The sequence below is a fragment of the Epinephelus fuscoguttatus genome, linkage group LG7 (assembly GCF_011397635.1).
Source record: "Epinephelus fuscoguttatus linkage group LG7, E.fuscoguttatus.final_Chr_v1".
Taxonomy (NCBI): Eukaryota; Metazoa; Chordata; class Actinopteri; order Perciformes; family Serranidae; genus Epinephelus; species Epinephelus fuscoguttatus.
In genome coordinates this window covers 40,435,760-40,455,493 of record NC_064758.1, presented here as the reverse complement: position 1 = coordinate 40,455,493, position 19,734 = coordinate 40,435,760, and the positions used below count along the sequence as shown (strand labels likewise).

The window sequence follows — 19,734 nt, the reverse complement described above, 5'->3', positions numbered from 1 at the left end:
TATTAGCCTAAATAAATAAATATTTTGATTATTTTGACAGATATCGCGACATGGATCGAGGTTTTCATGAGAATGGTTATTTTCATTGTAAATATATATATATTTAAAAAAAGAAATGATAATGTTGTTTTTGCAGGGTCTGTACCAGAAAAACATGTTCCCATATGTCTGGAATTTGATAAAGGCATCTGTGTAGCACAACAATTGTAATGGTATGTTGTGACACATTTTACCTTTTATCAAAAAACTGCAGCTCATATGATGTGGATATTGCACTTGGCCACATTGTGATTTCAATAATATTTTGATTAATTGTGCAGCCCTGTAATAAAAAGTACATTTTCTACTGGAATTCAGTGATGTTAATATAAACCAGCAAAAGTTTCAATACTCAGTTTAATTACAAATGTAATTACAGCTTGAATAAAAGTTCAACCACTGAAATTATAGACCTAAACACATGTTGCAAATATCTGTTGAGATTTCTTTTTACTTTCTTGTTTGTTTGTTTTTAGCCAGTAGGCCTATCTAAAGGCATATTGACACCATATATTGACACCATGGCAGGAGTCCTGGGGTCTACAGCCTCCATGTGTCCTTACAGTGAGCCGCTTGACCTTCCAATGAAACGCTCCCTCCGCGCGTTTCCACCGCGCATGTTTGTGCGTGGCCCATCATGTGATGCAATAGGCTACGGTTACACATTGATTTATTGTAAGTGAAGCAGCATGCTCGAGTAAGACGCTGTCTGCATTTGGATTTGTTATGATGTTATAAAAATCTGTCCGCATTTGGAGGTGAAGCCGATTCCAGCACGGGAGCTGTCCGACACTGACGGATGCTGCTGGCGCGTGAACCGATGATGCTGAGCTCGAGCTGCTGAAATCCTCCTCCTCCTCCTCCTCTCTCTGTTTCTCTCTCTCTCACCTCTTCTCTCCCTCCTCGCTCCTCTCCTCTCCTCCACACGCACAAAACGCTCTGTCATGGCGTCTTCCAACCATGTTACCCCCACCAACTGTAGCTGGTGGCCCATCTCAGCCATGGATGAAGACGGCAAAATCACAGACGGGGAGGAGTGCGAAGAACCGACGGCAGAGCCCAAACCCTTCAATAAAGACAGGCTGGTTTTGTACCACTGGACGCAGTCTTTCACCTCTCAGAAGGTAAAAAAAAAAAAAAAAAAAAAAAAAAGAGCAGAGCTTGAAAATGGAGGTGTCTCCACGTCTCTTTGCATGATGCCACAGCGTGCAGCTCCCTGTGTTTGTTATGATCCAAACATGTTGTGTTATTGGTGCATGTTTAATCCTGCACATACCTCCGGAATATGAATATGATCCTGCAGCTGGGCAGATCTCCCGTGTTAGAGAAGCGCTGCAGCATGGGGCTCATTTCCTCGACATATAGCAGGACTGGTGGTCAATATTCTGTTTATTTACCACCGCATACATCACCCCCCCTCATACCTCAGCAGTTTCCACCTTTTATAAACATGTTGGAGCTATTTTGTCTCTCTGTGGCTGGTAAATGTGGCAACAACCTATGTGCTCTGACACATGACATCCTAAATAATTGATTAAAATGATGTGCAAAACAAACCAAAGGCCATCTTCCCCCTTCTGCAGCTGAATCATAGCATATAGTGTTATTTTAAGGGCTCCTGTGAGTCTACCTTAGGCTGTACCTCTGCTATTAGATGAGCATGTGCGATAAAATCAAGATATTCAAAACTCTGAAAGCTCACATGATTCATTCACATTAATAACCAGAATAAAGAAGACTTTGTGCTCTTATTTATGACCTGCAGGGTTTAACTTCACAAACAGCATGTATATTAAAGGGGCACGCCACCAATTTTACACATAAAGTTCAGTGCACTAGTCACCTGGAGCACCACTATGAAAACATCTGTATTCTGTCTGCTGTGGCTCTGGAGGAGCTGTGAAACTCGTAGAGCAAACAACCCCTGTGATGTCGCTGGGGTTAGAGAATGGTTCATTTCATTTGAACTGGGAAGTTGTGATTTCCAGGTTCCCAGTCAGATTTCTGACTCAGAAAGTTGGAAGAACCTTATTGACCACAACATCAAAATCCAAGATGGCCGCTCGGTCTATCAACAGTAGAGAAAGCTGTAGTAATATAATGTTAATTAGCACTTCTGTCTCATTAGTGTCTCATTAAATCAGTCGTCCACACAGTACTGTCCAGCTTGTAATGTATTGTTATCAACTGAGATTGCCAATGAGCTTGGTCTCACTCCAAAGTTGTCGAAATCCCGCACTTGAGCAGTGACTTGCGGCGTCAGAAACCAATGAAAAAAGGCGTGCTTTCACGTTGGCGTGATACGTGGCCAGTTGCTGTTATAGTTTAATGGTGCCTGGCAGGGTCAGAAAGTTAAGGCAGAGAAAGTCCCAGTGGGGTGGGCAGGAGGGGTGGTGGATGGGTCCAACAAACACCGAATTTTACCCAAGAGAGTGGCGTCCACATCCCGTAAGATTCTAAAGCCGAACCCTGTTCTTTTTTTCCTAAACCTAACCATGTGTGCTTGTTGTTGCAGAAAAAAACACCCCCCGTCCATTTTTGTGGTTTTTGTACCGATGTAGTGCTTTTATTTTGAAAGAGACTGTATGTAAATGTTAAATTTCCTGTGAAAACAGAAGGGTATCTTGAAGGAAGACAATGCATGTAACAGGAAAGTCCATGACCAAAACATAAGTGACGAGGTCGGAGTGAGAACGTGTTGTGCTCACGATGGCTCACCTGGCTAGAACTGGTACTGCTGACAACATGTTGGTTTTCTGACGCTGTTGGGAGAAGATTGCTTATATTGACTAAACAAGAACATGAGCCTACTAAAAAAATATCATCCTCATGTAAATAGAGTAAACAGCTTGGCACAGTGTTGCTTGATTTATAGTTAACTGCATTATTACAAATGTTAGTGGGATTTGAATGAGATTTTCTTAGTTCTGGAGCAGAACCCAGAAGTTTACTTTGACTCTCTATTGACCGTTTCACTGGAACTGCATTGCGAGGCAACACCTTGGGTTCATGTTTACTTCCTGCCAGCTGATGTCATCCACATACAGCGCAAAACATTCTAACAGGAAAAACAAAAGAACCAATATAATATGTTTATGTTGTCATGTTTGAAACGATCCAGTGTGCTAACATCAACAACCCCTTTCTGATAGACAACTGGCAATCAATTTCAATGCAGAGACATGGAATATCTGCTGTTGTTTCTGTCGTGATTGTTAGCTGTAACTGTAATATTTATAGATGTTAGTAAGAATAAGATATATAATTATAATATGTAATAAGATATATTTAAACACTGTGGTCCGACCTGTCTGACATTTCTGCAGTACTGATTTTATGTACTTGGTTGCTTTGCTATCATCTTTGATAAACCAAATGTATCATGTAAGCATTGTACTGATGTGGACGGGGCCACAGCAAAACTAAAATTTATATCTGTGTGTATGCTATATAAAAAAATATTTGCTCTGCTTTACCTTACACATTAACTGATATTGGCTGCAGTACTGTAGATCAGCAACTCCAGTTATCTGTTTTTGTCAGTGGAGTCTGGTGGCTTTGATTTAACAGCTTCAGTCCCCTGTCGTAAAAGACTGTCTGACAGCAAGATGAAGCCCTGAAAATATTCTAAATATAGTGTACACTTAAACTAATATTGATTTTTTTTGGTGGGCTTTTTTAGGTGGTTATCAATCAAGACAGCGTTTGCTCGGCGCCATTTGATTTTATGTACGTGACGTGAGGGTTTTCTGCCAGGGAGTTACTGTAAATAATGAAAATTATGAATTGGTCTATTGGCATTATCAGGGTGCATTATGGGAAATGCAGCATCCAGTATTTATGGAGCTTGACCTGTATTAGGGACTGAAAGTCGGCACATCTTGGCTTCTGCTGCTTCAATCCTGACCTTTCAGTTTCTCTTTAAGCTAACACAAACTTGCCGAGTGCTCCTTTAAAAAATGCACATTCACTGTTATGAAGTGACAGTTGGTGCTTCACCTCTTGTTCACTGACCTCCATCTGTGCCGTGTGTGTGTGTACACATGGATGACAGTTATAATTTATATTAGTGAGTTTTATACCTGAAATTATCAGTCGATTAATCACTGAGTCGATCAACAGAAAAAATATCAGCGTTTGATTTGATAATCAATTAATTTTAAGTCATTTTCTAAGCAGAATTACCAAATATTATCTGGTTCCAGCTTTTCAGAAGTAAAGACTTGCTTGAGTTTTTGTTTAACGTAAGAATAAACAGAATATTCTCCAGTTTTGGATTGATCGGACAAAACAAACATACTGATGATGTCATCTTTGGTTTTAGAAAAGTTGTGAAGGCCACATTTCATAGACCAAATGATTAATTGACTAATTATGAATATAATTGGCAGATGAATAAATAATGAAAATAATCATCAGCCCTCAAGTGTTTTACTCTGCTGATGCTTTATTCTGTTAATGCACACCTTACTACGGGATTGGTTAAAAAGTCTTGTCATGAGAAATGTCTCAGTGCACCAACAGCTGTAGCTCTGTGTCTGTGAGCTGAAGGAGGGTGTAACTGTGTGTTCCTCCTCAACAACCTTGAGTTGATGCTCAGTCTCATGTTGGTACGTCACTTGTAAGACTCGAGTGTTGGCTCACAGCCACTGAAGTCTGAGCGGCTGATTGTGCCGGTTGTCACTCAGCAGAGGGTAAACACCGAGCTCACTGTCATGATTATCGCGTCAATCCTGGAGCTGGAGGAGCTGGAGTGACTTTACAATCATGTGTGACTGCACTGTCAATGGACTGAGAATCCTGAGCATGCATTTTTTTTTTATAAAAAAAACACAAAGTTCAGTGAGATTACAGCACTGAATTCATGATTTTGTGTATTTCTGCAACGGTGTGTGACATTTGTTGTTACGCAAGCTGATGCTTGCTTTAAATGGCATTTTGGGAATGGCTTTTATAAGATTAAGAGGCCAAGCCCTAGGTTGTCCCCTCCACCAGAACTGAACTGAGTATTTCGGGCCTTAATGTAGCACAAATGCGTGCAACACGATTGGTCACAGTATCGCCGCAGCACCTAGAAAGATAGTGTTATATTTAGTCAATGTTGTGTGGCGTGAAAACACTCTTCCTTTTTCTAAAAAGACAACTTACAGTTAACACTTTGACAACGAGACACTCAGCAAGTGCAAATGACAAAGGAGTCACTTCTCCAACAGATCTCCCTGTGAAGACGATATCGTCATCAGGCATTCAGGGGGATTATTTACACGTCTGTGTGTGCCTCAGCAGGTTCCTGTGGAGAACAGGGAAGCTGGGCCATTGAATTTCTCCTGCACGACACTTTCCTTCCCTTCATCTGTGTTTATAATGCTTCACGACTAACTGCCACAGTAACTGTGCTCTCGTGGCCTGAAGTCGTCCACACAATATATTCATCTACCTCAGACGAGTGATGTATCGTGAGCACAACAGATATGATAAAAACATCTAGATACCCTGGAGTAACAGCATATTTAGAGGCCGGCTTCACAGATCAACAGAGCACTGGAAACCTTAAAGCCTGCAGGTTAGAGATTTACACCTTCAATACACCTTCTGTGAGACTCTCACACTCTGCTGTTTTCTGTCTGTGCAGAGAGCAGAGTGTCATGACACCAGCCACGTGTCTGGTCAGTCATTTAAGAGTTAGTTTCCATATACTGGCGCCCGACAAACCAACACAACACCACTTTATCCTGTTTAAGCAATATTCATAACTTAGATTATTTCTTAGAAAAATACTTTTGGTTCTTTTGAATGGTGGACCCTTTTGGACTAAAGGAATATGAATAACTTAGCGGGTAATGGAGGAATGGACACATATTCTGACTCCATGACAGCGTCAGAAGAAGGGAGTCAACACTTGTTTTTTTTGTTATGCTGTTAAATCTGAATGGCTTAAGGTCTCCTCTGGTGCACATGGTTTCAATAAAATGAAATCGACTGAGCTAATGTGTAGCATCTCCATATTGACAAATGTTAAAACATTTACAGTGGTGTGAAAAAGTGTTTGCCCCCTTCCTGATTTCTTACTTTTTTGCACTTTTTTTCCACACTTAAATGTTTCAGATCATCAAACAAATTTAAACATTAGTCAAAGATAACACAAGTAAACACAAAATGCAGTTTTTAAATGAAGGGTTTTATTAATGAGGAAGAACAAAATCCAAAGCTACATGGCCCTGTGTGAAAAAGTGTTTGCCCCCCAGTTCCTGTTAAAACATAACTGTGGTTGATCACACCTGAGTTCAATTTCTGTAGCCACACCCAGGCCTGATTACTGCACACCTGTTCCCAATCTAGAAATCACTTAAATAGGACCTACCTGACAAAGTGAAGTAGACCAAAAGATCCTCAAAAGCTACAGACATCATGCCGAGATCCAAAGAAATTCAGGAACAAATGAGAAAAAAAGTAATTGAAATCTATCAGTCTGGAAAAGGTTATAAAGCCATTTCTAAAGCTTTGGGACTCCAGCGAACCACAGTGAGAGCCATTATCCACAAATGGCGAAAACACGGAACAGTGGTGAACTTTCCCAGGAGTGGCCGGCCGACCAAAATTACCCCAAGAGCGCAGCGACGACTCATCCAAGAGGTGACAAAAGACCCCACAACAACATCTAAAGAACTGCAGGCATCACTTGCCTCAGTTAAGGTCAGTGCTCATGACTCCACTATAAGAAAGAGACTGGGCAAAAATGGCCTGCATGGCAGAGTTCCAAGACGAAAACCACTGCTAAGCAAAAAGAACATTAAGGCTCATCTCATTTTTGCCAGAAGACATCTTGATGATCCCCAAGACTTTTGGGAAAATATTCTGTGGCCTTAAAAAGGTGGTTCATGCTCGAAAACCCGATAAACATACTGCTGGCTTATACCCGACAACAGTATAGTGGTGCTTATTGCAAAAAACACATGTATTTGCACAATGCAGCGTCGTTCACAGTCGCATAGTCCTCGGCTGCTATTTCCAGTTTTGAAAAGTGGTCCCTCCTCTTCCGCTACGTAGCCAAGATGGCGACCATTGAGTGCGAGAAGTGTCCATAGTTCCACACTCAACTTCTTGACCGTTTTGAGTGCGCCATCTGTGTACTCAGTGCATTTTTCCATACCTCTCAGTGTGAACGCACGTACTGTATGCACTCAAAATATTAAGTGTAAGTACAGAAGTATGCGATTTGAGACGCAGCATTTGTCTCTGAACAGCATGAAACATGGCCGACACTAGCTGATATGACAGAACAGTTTATATAAATTCCTGAACACCTCTCTTTATTTTTCTCTCGACTGGTTTTGTGTCTTGTTTGCAACCTTTACTTCTTCTACTCTGTTAACTGGCAGGTTTCAGCTGTGTGTAAAGCCTTTACTGCCGAACTCTAATAAAACTGCGCTTTGCCAAGTTTATTCACTCCAAATCAGTTGATAAATAATTTGCATTTCCTTTTTGAAACAATTTAAAATTCACTTAAAAATCACTTAAATGGAAATACAGTTTGTGTGTAAGCAACATGTTACTGTTGAGGTGGAGCTACTTTTAACTACTCAATATGCAGTTACATAGTCCAGCGGCCCCCGGCCTACATTAGGGGTCGGCACCCTCCAAACAGAGACAGACGGTGATACTGTAGAGTTAGTTGGCTTATTAGTATCATGGATGGATTAGTGAATGAGCCTAACAGGTAAAGGGCAAGGGACCAGAGCCTGTGAATTGACTGTTAACAATTCTCAATTCTCTTAGCCTGCGTGTCCAGGGGCTGACGTCTCATAATCTGTGCATCGTACTATTTTCAGTGACAAATAGCAGATATTTATTGATATTATTTCTTAATAGTTGTTTATTTGGCATTTAAGATGAGCCATTATGCTCATTATCAGGCTTGTACTTGCAATTAAGTTTTCTACAAGAACATCTTTACATGCTTTAATGGTCAGAAAACACTCACACTCATACTGTCTGCTTTCACCCTCGGTTTTAGACTCTCTGTTTTGGCACCTGGCTCTTTATGCCCCCCTCCCAAAACAGCCCAGACTGCTCTGGTTGGTCAGTGTTTAGGGGTCACAGTGTGCAGCCAGGGAAAAATGACTTTAAAGGAGTATAGTGGCTTTTTCTACCACAGAACAACAACAGAATATTCACAATCAGACATGTTTCAGCAGGAATAAGATCCAGAATCAGGGAAACAGTCTGAAGGCTGAGGTTTTTGCTCACAGGGATTACTTTTACATCTGTTAACCTCAATTATTTGAAACTTTGGCCATGATTCAAATGAACATCCAGCATTGTAACATTATAGATATACACTCTACTCTAGCACTTTATTAGGTACACCTTGCTAGTACCAGGATGGACCCCTTTTGCCTTCAGACCTGCCTTAATTCTTGGTGTCATAGATTCAACAAGGTGCTGGAAACATTCCTCAGAGATTTTGGTCCATATTGACATGATGACATCACACAGTTGCTGCAGATTTGTCGGCTGCACATCCATGATGAGAATCTCCCGTTCCAGCACATCCCAAAGGTGCTGAGACTGAGATCTGGTGACTGTGGAGGCCATTGGAGTACAGTGAACTCATTGTCATGTTTGAGATGATGTGAGCTTTGTGACATGGTGCGTTATCCTGCTGGAAGTAGCCATCAGAAGATGGGTACACTGTGGTCATAAAGGGATGGACACGTTCAGCAACAATACTCAGGTAGGCTGTGGTGTTTAAACCATGCTCAGCTGGTACTAAGAAAATCTCCCCCACACCATTACACCACCAGCAGCAGCAGCCTGAACCGTTGATACATGATACATACATCCATGCTTTCATGTTGTTTACACCAAATTCTGACCCTACCATCTGAATGTGGCAGCAGAAATCCAGACTCATCAGACCAGGCAACGTTTTTCCAATCTTCTATTGTCCAGTTTTGGTGAGCCTGTGTGAACTGTAGCCTCAGTTTCCTGTTGTTAGCTGACAGGAGTGGCACCTGGTGTGGTCTTCTGCTGCTGTAGCCCATCTGCTTCAAGGTTGGACAAGGTGTTGTTGCTTCAGAGATGGTCTTCTGCAGACCTTGGTTGGAACCAGTGCTTATTTGACTTCCTGTTGCCTTTCTATCATCTTGAACCAGTCTGGCCATTGATGGACTGGGGGCTCATCCTACTCTCCAATGTGCTATGTGTGAGCTCAGTCCTGCATGTTCTTTAATGAAGCAATAGGAGAAGATATTCGGTCTCAGTTAATGTAGTTTATTAAGCAGTAAAGGAATAAAATTACAGAGCTCTGGGTCTCAACTTCAAGTCCCTGACGAACAACAAAGGTGTGTCAGTTCACGAAGTCTGACCTCCTGTCCTTTCCCTGACCCAGTATATTTGAGCGTAACAGAGTGTCATTGTGCACGCAAGGCGTTGTCCTCTTCTCATTGGCAGTTCCACTTCCTCCTTCACCACACCACGCCCCTGCCTCGTGTTAATCTGACTCCTTCCCGCTGACAGTGGGGGCGTGGTTCCTGTTTTGAAAGACAAGAGAACAACACAACTCCCTACACGTGCTGTACCTTACTATCTGTACATCACTTTCTATTATTTTTACCATATATGAAACTAATTATCTAAGCATTGCGGTATGTGCTCCTCAGATTTCATGTCTCTTCCTCTCCTGTACTTCTCCGCTTCTGCAAAGCAAACACATTCAGATCAGCTGAAATCATCTTAGTATTCTCATTGTTCACACCTCTAAAACTTATATAGTGAAACACAACTGATAGTAAAATGCATAAAATCATTCTATTCCCAACACCATTCTCCTCTGACCTCTGGCATCAACAAGGCATTTTGGCTCACTGGATATTTTCTCTTTTTGGGACCATCCTCTGTAAACCCTAGAGATGGTTGTGTGTGAAAATCCCAGTAAATACTCAGACCAACCTGTCTGGCACCAACAACCATGCCACGTTCAAAGTCACTTAAATCACCTTTTTTCTCTATTCTGATGCTCAGTTTGAACTTCAGCAACTTGTCTTGACCATGTCTGCATGCCTAAATGCATTGAGTTGCTGCCACTGATTTCCTGATTAGCTAATGAGCGGCTGACCAGGTGTACCTAATAAAGTGGCCTTAACAAATTTGTACATTTATATTTTTTTATTGGATACTCCTACCTCTTTGGGCCTCAAGTTGGCATTTAAATGAAGTTATTTGTAAGAAGAACTAGACACTTGATCTGTTTTCTGGTAACTATCGCAGAAAATAGTGCATAAAAAGTTCAAAATTCCCCTCAGAAATGTGGTGGAATAGCTTTATGAAGTAGGATATGTAAACCTCAAAATTGTACCCAAATACAGTACTTGATTAAACGTAGTAGTAACATGCAGATGGATGTTATATTCCAGTTTAAATGAGTTTATTTTGTGCCTCCAGGGCAGCTGAACTTCTTGGCATCATCACTAAAGAGTGACTAATTTCATTATATAACAAACTCCTGAAGCAACGATGACTGTGTTATTGCGGCCATCACTGAGGGACACCTCAGCAGTGTAAGTCTGAGACCTGAAACACTTGACGGTTTTATATAGAAATCCTTGATTTAGTGTGCAACAAAGTCACACTGATGGAGATGTAGAAGGCTTTTTTTTTTCTTGTTTGACTTTGAGGCTGCATTCACACATTTGCTCCCACTGTCTGAAGCAGCAGGCCTGCTGTAATTACTGCGCCTGTGTTACTAAATCACTCAGTATTATTTCATTACACCGTGTCTGGCCATGTTGGGAAAAACTCCCATTTGGTCGTTCCTCCTAAGCGGTCAAATGTAGCACTTCATAGCCCCAGTGTCATCTCCTTTCATTAATCTTATTCTCACTAATAGCTCTCCATGGACCTTGGCTTATCCTTCATCCCGCTAGCAATGGATCCTGAAGGTTTTTGCTCAAACGTTAGCAAGCACCCCATTATTTCGCCAGACCACACAAACAATATAGATAAGATTATTTATTCTATACAATACAAACATAACTTTAACAGCTGAAGCTATTTGCCACCCTGCTCAGCTTTGTGTATTATTGCAAAGACTCTTTAGAGCAACTGAAAAATGAGATTTGTTGTGCAATGAATCACCAGCCTTCGCTTGTTTTTGTATTTTACTGTCTGAATAATGTTTTTGAGGGACAACATGTCCCCCAGTTCCCCCTGTGCATATTGTTCTAGACATAAAATCACCCGTATATTGATTCATTATATTAAAATGTAATGTTTTTACAGCACACACAAACCTTTCTCTCCTCCTGTCAGCTTTACTGCTTTGATTTGATACCCAAAAAGACAGACAGCGTCACACACACTAAATTTATCCTTTCCCTGTGTCATCTTCCCTGCTCATCAGCTGTGTGTGTTTGTGATTGCAGGTACGTCTAGTGATTAATGAGAAGGGTCTGGTCTGCGAGGAGAGGGATGTGAGCTTGCCGCTGCAGGAGCACAAGGAGCCCTGGTTCATGAGGCTGAACCTGGGCGAGGAGGTGCCCGTCTTCCTCCACGGCGACACCATCATCAGTGACTACAACCAGATTATAGATTACCTGGAGAAAAACTTTGTGGGAGGTATGGTGCTGTAATAATGTGGCTCATTCATCTAATGATGCTGCTCCTCTTTCTTCTCTCGACTGCAAACTTTGACTTTGAAAGCACAGACAGATGAACCTGCTGTGAGGTCCTGGGGCAACAACGCACAGCACGTCTGTCAAGCTTTGGATTTCTCTGCATGCTGAGTACAGTAGCTATAAACTAACTCTGCCTTCAAATGGAAATTGTGAGCTTGTGGTTACAGCACGGGAAGTCATGTACACAGTATGCTTGGTGTTCAAGTGGTTAGGTCATGAGAACATTGCTGCTAGCCACGTAACAAGGACACTACTGTTGCCGTGTAGAGGCCGACGAGGCTAACAATTTGGCAAGCTATAGTAATGCAGGAAATGCAAAGACATAATGACACTGGAGAAAGATTGGCTGTTGGGAATATAGTGCTGCAGGGATGATGTTTATTTGTGGGCCAACATGGAAGTTAGCGTCGCCCTGGTTTCCTCGTCAAAAACCGTTTTTTTCCGTTGGATTTTGCATAAAAATTCACGAGTCGGGTAGCTAGTAGTTCTGGCAGTCACCTCGAGCTGCTACGAGTTTTACACACGTCATACGTCATTCTCCGTACGTCATCTACTATTATTCATCTATTGTCGATGCTGCTGCTGCCCTGTCCCACCTCCACCCCAGCATCCACCTGCAGGCTCCAGCTAAGGGGGAAATATATAATCATCACTTCCCAAACTCCCTCTCCTTATGTAAACAAATCTGCGAGGAGCGATGAGGCCAGAGTCTAGACGCCAAACTCTAACTTTGTTCTGCTGTTGAAATAAACATTTAAAACATGAGCTGTCTGACTGGACAAAATGTCTCATAAGCTCCTTTCTACTTTTCTGAACTCACCACAGACCTTATTTTTAGGCATCTAACCCGTTCAAAAACTTGTTGACTTTGAGCCGAGAAAACCCAGTGTGCTAAATGCTAACTCATTTCCAGGTTTTAGGACTAACTGGCCATTTCTGAAAACCTCAGCAGACAACTCTGATCTTTCAGAAAGTTTCCACCTGCGTGATTGTTTGGTGGGCGTTCATATGAGCTTGTGAACACAGTAAACATGACCCCATATAAACAAAGCATGACACATCCACTGTGTAGTATTTCCCCACTAAATCCTCGATGTTATCAGAGCTTAGACGAGCGTTAGTGACTCTGCAGTGTTTACACTCCAGCAGCCAAACTCGTTATCCATGATAGTGTTGCACATCAATTAGGCTGTGTCTGAAATCACTCCCTATTACTATATGGTGCACCACATAAACTGTCCGCAGTTTTATTTTAGTGTGTGTGTATGTGTGTGTGTGTGTGTGTGTGTGTGTTGTGTGTGTGTAAATGTAAATATCCTAGATGGAGTAGAGTCCATGGCATGTACACTACTTTCTGCTAACAATTCCACAGTGATGCAAAATGACTATGATATGACTCAGCAGCTGTCAGTGAGGACACAAAATGATGATGATGAATAATGATGATTAGTAGGGATCCAAAATCTCAATTTGCTGCTCACCATTGAGTGCCCATTACACAGACATTAGTCAATGAGTGAACAAGGGAGTCTTCAACCTAAAAGCCTTTTCTTTTGTAACGTTAAAAGTGACACAAGCTGTTGAAAGCTGAGCACCCAGACAGGGTTTTATTAGAATAAAATAACATGGATCAGAAACTGATGAGAACACAAGCCTCTTTTACACTGCCAAAACCGGCAAGCTGCGAGCGTTTAGCCACACAGTTGATCCGAGGTGCACAGTTTTCTGCCTCGTAGGGTAGACATATTGGTGGAACCTTTTTGGTTTAAAAAGAACGAGGCGGCCTTCCACAATGGGAGGGGCTGTTGAAGACTTGTGGGAGGAGCTGTTGATGATGCCGCACATGTGAGCCTCTGGCGGTGGGCTAACAGGAAACAGCTGATAGCAGGAATTAGCGAGCAGCTAGTAGCAAGAGGGAAACACAAACCTGACAGACACTGTAAAGATGAGCAACTGGGGAGACAAAGAATTGCCCTCCTTGTCGCAAACGAAGAGGCCATTAACCGTCAGATGACGGGGACGGTGAAGGACGGGCGGACTTATGAGAGAATCGCCGAAGAACTGAACAGCCGCGGCTTCCCTCAGAGTACATCACTGTTTACGTCACACGCTGAGCTACACGTTTTGTTACTTGCTCACGCCTCCCATTGCCCTGAAAAAGGCACATTCTGTATGAACAAAAGTAGGTAGGCGGCATTTTGCTGCACTCCCTGATTTTGTTTTTATACTGCCAATGCTGAAAGAAGACTGATTGGGCTTTCCTGCAAATTTGCACAACTCCTGTCTAAAAAGGGCCTCTGAAACATATAGCATTAGCTTCGGCCTATAGTAGCTATGATATCATGCATTTAGCCATCAAGTGCATATTTGAGACTCCTGTTTTCGTTTAAAACGAGTCAGCAGCAAATTGAATCCGTTTTTACATCTGGAACCTCCCATCGACAACAGGCTTGAGATGCGACTTGGCTCAGATTCCGGAGTTATTCCTTAAAGAATCTGATCCTGTTTGATTCGGTGGTGGGAACCTCTTGCGACTGTATGACTTTGCTGACATCAACCCCAGCAGGATTCGAACCCTAGACCTTCAAGTGCTCTAACCACTACACTAGGGAGGCCCCACGAGTCAGCAGCAACTTAACATTAAAAAGTCATCCACTGACAGCATTTTCAACCAACTCATGGATGTTGACTCTGCGTTACATAGTATGTCAAATGCAGTGTGCCAAAAATACCAGGATCCAGAATACCTGTTCTACTGCATCTGGTCCGATTTTGCAGCATGCAAGCCAGCATGCTTTTCTGGCTATTCTGACCCACAATCCACTGCGCAGTGGACGATACGTCACATCGACTGAGCTGAGCTGTCAGAAGTCACAACGATGGGTGACAGCACATTGAAGTAACCGATGAGCTGTCAAATAGTAGTAATAGGAATATTGATTGATTAAGTTAACAAAATCATCATGAATATTACAAACAACAAAGGACATAACTGTAAAAATAATAATGACAGCAAATATATAATGTTAGAATCTACAATCGCTGCAGTTAAAACTTTAAAGTTAATCACATACATTGCAAAGTAACATCAGCAGAGCTCTCAGGGTTGATCTCCATCTCTGGAGAACTTGGTGACTGCCGTTTGTTTTATCTCACGGTAACAGATATAAAAGCAAGAGTTCAGGGCGTAACGTTATGAGACAGTAATATATCCCGATTGTGTGCGTACTGCATGCAACAATATGTACTTTTTAAGGGCAGCTGCAGTACGTACTAAAAGTAAAAAGAAAAAGTATGTGATTTGGAACGCACCCTATGTTAGCTTACATAGCTAGCTATTTACAGACAGCGACAGTTGTTATTTCAGTCGGCAAAATGAGAAACTGCTTGTCTGCTTCTGTCTGAAATCAAGGACACATTGTATATAACTGGATATATGTGCGACTTCTTATGTCTATGCACATATTAATGTTGCAGTCACATGCACCCTGCCAGGTGCTGCAAAAGGGTGCTACACTCACTTTTGGTGATTTCATGGCCAGTCTCTCTTGGGACACCTGTGGTGCACTTGGGCACGAGATGTGATCAGAGAGAGTAGTCGTGATTCACAGTTTTTTTGTGGAGATATGGAAACTGTTTCCAGTGTGTCAGTCTCCCACACGCCTGTTGATGTTCAGGTAAAAACAGTGTTTGATGTGCGAATGAATAAACTGACAATATTCTCCAGATGCCTGTTTAGCAGGATGCTTAATTGAGGGATGTTTTCACACTTGGCCAGATCAACTTTTTAAGTGAAGTCGAGGTGATTAATTAGCATCATTTAAGGCCATGATGTCTGGAGGTTGGCAAGTATGCTGATTGGCTATATCTATTCATCACTGACCATGATTATTAGCTTGGCTTTTATCTCTAAATGCTTTAAAATTGTGAATTTGGCCGAAAGTGATGACCCTGCAGAAGATCCAACTCATAAAATGCACCGACTTCACAGATGCCAAATCTCACTAGTCCAAACTAAACTGAAAAGTTGGCACCGCTGTCAAAATTACTAAGAATATATGTCACCCACAGCAGAGTTTCGCCCCGGTTCCTCCAAACAGGCCGTTACTGAAGTGGTGCAATTGTGAAACAAAGGTTAATTAATTTACTACAAACCAGCTGACACACATTTAATCCATAGAGTTTTGAGGCAGTTGCCTGGTTTGCTGTGTCGCTAACAGAGAATATCAGGGTGCCTTCTCCCAGTTTGTGAAGCTAGAGTAGCAAAGACATTTAGAAGCCATCAGTTCAGGCCCATCTGCTGTCCTTGTGCGGTGTGTGTCAGTGTGCTCTGCGCTGTGAGACTCTGTAAGTCGCTGCAACAGTATTTTTGCAGCAATGTCACAGAGATGAACTCCTCTGCTTAGATTACATTAAATTGGATTAATCATCTCTTGGGGGATATTTGTGGCAAACAAGACACAGATACAGAAGAGAACAGAGAGAAATTCCATGATTAAACAAGAAATTATGACTAAAACACAGAGACTCACAAATAAGTGAAAATGTGAAATGTGCTCTGTGAGGCGGTGACTCTGATTAACAGCCATAGATGTTAACCACTGCATAGAGTAAGCAAATGATAAGATGCATACACTGAATCCCGTTATCTCTGTGGGTGGCGTGTCCTATAGATTCGTCAGCTGAGACATTATGTCGTTATGTAATGTCCTGGGAGCCTCAACCCAGTAAAGGCCCGAGGGATGTCAGCCAATAACTTGAGGAGTCTCTTGTCTTAGTTTAGTTTGTGGTCAGTCGTTTGGAGCAGTGAAGCTTGAAAGCTTTGCAGAGGCTCTGGTTCACTGCTTCGTCAGTAATAAAAGGCTGGAAGGCAGTAACTGACTCCGGTGTTTGATGTCTTGTTCTCATTCAGGCCCATTCATTTTAGCTGTTTCATCATGTGCTGCATGCAGGGAATAGTTAGTTTGAAGTCGCACAAGAATCTGCAACTATAAAGTGTAATGTAACACTTCAGCTGAGGTGTATTTCTGTCGACTGCAGCCCGTGTTTTAAAACCAGGCCTGAAGCTGAACATGCTTTTAGCCAGAAGTCAATCTGCTGCAGGATAAGACTTAAAGACGTGCTATTTCTCTGCGTGTAAATCCCTAATGAATGCTGGCAACGTGGGCTGCAGCTGGCCTGGAAAGTGCAGATGTCTCAGAAAAGAGACTCGTATACCAGCACGGAGCAGTGTCGTGCCAATTCAGACTACTTTACAGTGTTGTTGAGATGCAGCAGACGACTCTCACAGTGTGAAAACTGTTTGTCGACTAACAAACAATCAGCAGCTCTTATATTCTGAAATGTGCATCACTGTCTCAGAGACAGTGTGAACACTGGGTTGATCTTCAGATGGCTCTTTGTTGCTGCTGTGTTATTTCCACCACAGTGCTGCAGCAGACCACCTAGAGGACCTCAGCATGGCATGCCCAGGTCAGCATGCAGGTCCTGGGACTGATTACTCAGCTTTCTGGAGCTGTGCCAGGTGCAGCTCCACCCCTCCGCAGGCTTATCCGTCAGCCTGAACATGCTCAAGCAGCCAACTGACTATCTGTGTTCTGTCAGCGATGCCGTCCCTGGCTGTGACCCTGCGCAAAGATAAAAGCTCTCTCTGCTCTGCTAACCTGTTTCATCCTTAATACTGAGTCTCAGCAGCAGATCATTAAGTTGAACAGCATCCCACTCAGCTGTGCAGCCTGTAGCCAGCACAAGAACTGGGACAGCAATATATAAAAGCTGTGATTTAAAAGGAGTAGTTCTGAACTGTAAAAAGAGGTTTTATGGCATAAAGTGAGATGAGAAGATAGATACCACTGTCATATCTGTCTGTTTAATATGTTGCCAGCAGCTGATTAGATATACTCAGCTTAACTTAGCTGACTGACTGAAAACAAAGGGAGACAGATGCCAGTACACCTCTACCACCTGACCCAGCATCCCTATTTCACTAATTAACATGTTATATTTAGTTGGTTTAATCTGCACAAACACTGAGAAGACAAGTGCAGCCACGCAGCCATCGGAGGCTGCAGGAAGTTTCTGTGTCCAGGCAAAAAATAGTGCGGCACATAACCCCTGTATAATGCTAAATTGACGTTTTAACATTTCGGTTTTTGTTTGGATTACACAAAAATATATATATGTGTCAACTAGTGAGCTGTGGGGGTGCTGGTAGGAGCATTTCATTACCTTTGGACAGAGCAAGGCTAACTGTTCTCTCCCGTCCTTATGCTAAGCTAAGCTAACCAGCTGCTGGCTGCAGCCTCAGGAGTGTCCATACAGCGTTTTTATCCAAGCGCTATCGTCTTTTATCAATTGACTGTTAGCTAAGTCTCGCCCCCAGACCCAGACTGGCCAATCATAATATTGCATCTGGCCGGCTCAGACCAGGGTTCGACAACAACACAGCTGTGCTCCATTGACTCTCATGCAGTTGTTTCAGATTTCCTTCATTTTCAGGCTGGTTTTGTGGATTTGGAGCTAAATGTTGTGGCTGTTTCTTCCCTGTTCCAAAATCAAACCCTGAAAAGTGTAGGGTTAGCTAGCTAGCTACTGAAGATATAGCCTACTGAATGTATAGACGAATTCGGCGAGCGATTTGTGTATGTCGCCATCTTGAGGTGGTGACATGTGTCAGTCATCAATTCATTATGCTGTCATTGTGAACTGACTCTCTACAGTGACAGCATCATGAATAGCGGGATTGATGATGTTAGACAGTGGCCTCTGGTAACTGATGAAGGTATCTTAAATGAGTACCGATATTAATATAGAAATTAATCATTTGTTTGAGCGATAAGCAGGAAAGATTAGAGTAATAGGGAGATAACAGACTGTATCATTAAACACTGTGTAATATAACGTTAGCATACGTTACGTGTGCTGACGTGACATTTAATCATTATGGACAGGCTACGTGACTAAAAACAACAACAACAACAACAACAACACGTGTTTGTGTTTTGTTTTAGGTATTCAAGAATATTTTATTGATCGCCTGGCCTCCGATGACCAGAAAAATGGCAGGTTTCTGATTGAGGGTCAAAATTACCTGAGCTCCGGATGGGTCGGGCAAATTTTACACCGCCTTTTAGATGACGGTTCCGTAGCCTGTCCATAATGATTAAATGTCACGCTGCTAGCTTGCTAACATCAGCACATGTAACGTTAACATTATATTACACAGTGTTTAATGATACAGTCTGTTATCTCCCTATTACTCTAATCTTTCCTGCTTATCGTTCAAACAAATTATTAATTTCTATATTAATATCGGTACTCATTTAAGATACCTTCATCAGTTACCAGAGGCCACTGTCTAACATCATCAATCCAGCTATTCATGATGCAGTCACTGTAGAGAGTCAGTTCACAATGACAGCATGATGAATTGATGACTGACACATGTAACCGCAGCACTGGCGCCGCCGCAAGATGGCGGCATACACAAATCGCTCGCCGAATTCGTCTATACACATGCTGCTTTTGCTTTTTAATGATTATAACAGTGGAACAAAGACCGACCCTGCTGTACAGGAACCAGTGAAGGGAAGCAGGGAAACTTTGCTGATGTTCAACCAGCTCTGTGTCATCACATTGTGCGCAGAAGAACGTCGTTTGAAGATCCCTGCCCGTCCGGTGGCGGAGGTCCGGTTGCTGGCAGCAGCACGGGGGGCGAAGCTGAACACCGTTCATCTGCACACACTGCGATGCCACACAGCTGGTTCAATATCAGCAAAGTTTCCCTTTATATTCATTGTCTTGTGTGGCGATCAGCAGTGATGTGGTGGTTCACTTTTACACTGTGATCTGTAGCCTATAGTTCGGCTTTAGCTTCTAACTATCTTTGTCTTTTTAACCTGTTGTTGCTGCTGAGTCAGTTTGACATCCTGGATATATCCTTCAAACACAGACTGTAGACCCCTCTGTCTGCCTCTCTCTGGAATCACTCTTTCATTTGTCCAAAAATATGATAATATTT

General features: G+C 42.3%; 1 protein-coding gene across 3 annotated transcripts in view; it reads left to right on the top strand.

Moving 5' to 3' along the window:
• The first annotated feature begins 488 nt into the window (after positions 1 to 488).
• The window catches only part of gdap1l1 (ganglioside induced differentiation associated protein 1-like 1), a 263,078-nt gene continuing 243,832 nt past the window's right edge, over positions 489 to 19,734 (top strand). For all 3 annotated transcript variants that reach the window (XR_007449662.1, XR_007449661.1, XM_049581422.1), the window contains exons 1-2: positions 489 to 1,163; positions 11,463 to 11,655. Coding sequence is in view for 1 of the 3 variants with exons in the window: in XM_049581422.1 (XP_049437379.1) it covers positions 984 to 1,163; positions 11,463 to 11,655 (373 nt within the window). In the remaining 2 variants the exon portion in view is untranslated. The remainder of the gene's footprint in view (positions 1,164 to 11,462; positions 11,656 to 19,734) is intronic.